A 1,594-nucleotide genomic window follows, 5' to 3' on the forward strand; every position below is an offset into this window, starting at 1 on the left:
GCCTTAGGCGTGAAAAGAAAAATGTGTTTTGACAAAGTGAGTGTTACTACCTACTAACAATGAGAATTAAGCCATGAGTATAAGATGGATCTACCTGGGTGCTTGACATATATATTTATACTACCTTCTTCCTACTTTCGACTCGTTATTCCCGAACCCCGGAGGATATTTCCCTCCTATCAACTCACCTACTTCCGTTAGGATAAAAATAACATAATTATTTGTATGTGTTTATGCATTTTCTATAAAAAAATAAATAAAATAAAAAATATATTCTCTTAAAGAAATTGGTTTGGCAAAATCCTGAGATGTTTTTCATTAATAGTTCACATTTTGAAGCCTCAAATTCTATGAACTGGAAAAAACAAAATTGTACGGATGCCAAGTTATAACATAAATGCAAACCCCTTAATGGATGATCACTAAGTACAGATCACTAATCTTTCTGGTGATTCAATTAACATGCACCCAGAAGATGATGATGATGATCAATAGATCATGAACAACCTACAACTATATACATTCAAAAACCTTAAGCTTTAACAACCCTACCACCCGGCGATCTAACCCGAAAAACATGTTCTTCACCAGTACATTTATCCACTTTAACCACCCAATGACTCCTCCTCGAATCACAACCATGACCACCACTCTTCCCACCACCATTGTCACCCTTTCCGGCAACTCGCATCAACAACAACCCTTCTCCAATGGGCAACAAATGACTGTTTAATCTACTCCACACCCATGAATCTTTCCAATATGCATTATACCCCAACACAATAGTACTCTTTTCCCTATTGTTTTGAACAGCTTCAAGAACTGCTTCATGGTTCTCTAGATTACAATCAATGACCACGAAATCCGCGAGTTTGTACTCGTTGGACAAGAAAGATTGTGCGTTTCCCACGACGAATTCTACGTGGTTTGCATCCGAGTTGAGTGCTTGTTTGGAGGATTCAAGTTCTTCTATCCCTTTTACAATGCAAATAAGTTTACCACCGGTTTGGTGAGATGCTGCAATGAGGCCTAATGTGGTTAGCCCGGCTGTGGCCGCGCATGCGACCACCATGAGTTGCGCGTTGTTTCCTGCTGCGATCGCGGAGATGAATTCCGCTATGTCCGGTTCGTTGGCTCGCTTTCCCTGCATGATCAAGTTTGTGAATGGATGTTAGTTTTTGTTCAAAACAAATAATTGTTTGAAAAATGAAAGATTGGAAAAAGACTTACCATTTTCATGGTTTTGATGTATGCTTCTGTGGCATTTTCAGCTGACCAGTAACCCATTTTTGTTTGTGATTTTCTTGAGTTTTGTGTTGCTTTGTTGAAACCTTGATAGAGAGATTATAGATGAATGCTTGGATTGGATGGTTTGGCCATGTGGGTAGTGGCTATATAAATAGGCCAATTGAAGCCATAAATAATACGGATGGGTTGAGCCCCACCCCCCAAGTGGGGTCACTCTCCTCCATTTTAGTAGATTTATGCACCCTTCAACATAAAATTTAGATATGGATAGGGTTGTAAATGAGATGTGCCGGGTCAAGCTGTATGAGTGTGGGTTCGGGTTCCGCTCATTTATAATAAAGACGAG

The 1,594-nt window shown here is 39.6% G+C and overlaps 1 protein-coding gene across 1 annotated transcript; it reads right to left on the reverse strand.

Moving 5' to 3' along the window:
• Positions 1 to 370: 370 nt before the first annotated feature.
• On the reverse strand, positions 371 to 1,386 carry LOC110910033. The gene is made up of 2 exons (XM_022154747.2): positions 1,231 to 1,386; positions 371 to 1,144 (listed from the first exon to the last, which is right to left on the reverse strand). The coding sequence occupies exons 1-2, from the start codon at positions 1,285 to 1,287 to the stop codon at positions 533 to 535; spliced, it is 669 nt and encodes a 222-aa protein (XP_022010439.1). The 5' UTR covers positions 1,288 to 1,386; the 3' UTR covers positions 371 to 532.
• Positions 1,387 to 1,594: the final 208 nt, after the last annotated feature.

This window comes from Helianthus annuus, chromosome 15 (assembly GCF_002127325.2).
Source record: "Helianthus annuus cultivar XRQ/B chromosome 15, HanXRQr2.0-SUNRISE, whole genome shotgun sequence".
Taxonomy (NCBI): Eukaryota; Viridiplantae; Streptophyta; class Magnoliopsida; order Asterales; family Asteraceae; genus Helianthus; species Helianthus annuus.

Bases quoted from the DNA above. Each gene is read 5' to 3' on its own strand.
- LOC110910033 (XM_022154747.2), bottom strand. From the start codon at position 1,287: ATGGGTTACTGGTCAGCTGAAAATGCCACAGAAGCATACATCAAAACC. The intron at 1,145-1,230 runs GTAAGTCTTTTT...TTGATCATGCAG, and splicing joins ACATCAAAACCATGAAAATG to GGAAAGCGAGCCAACGAACC.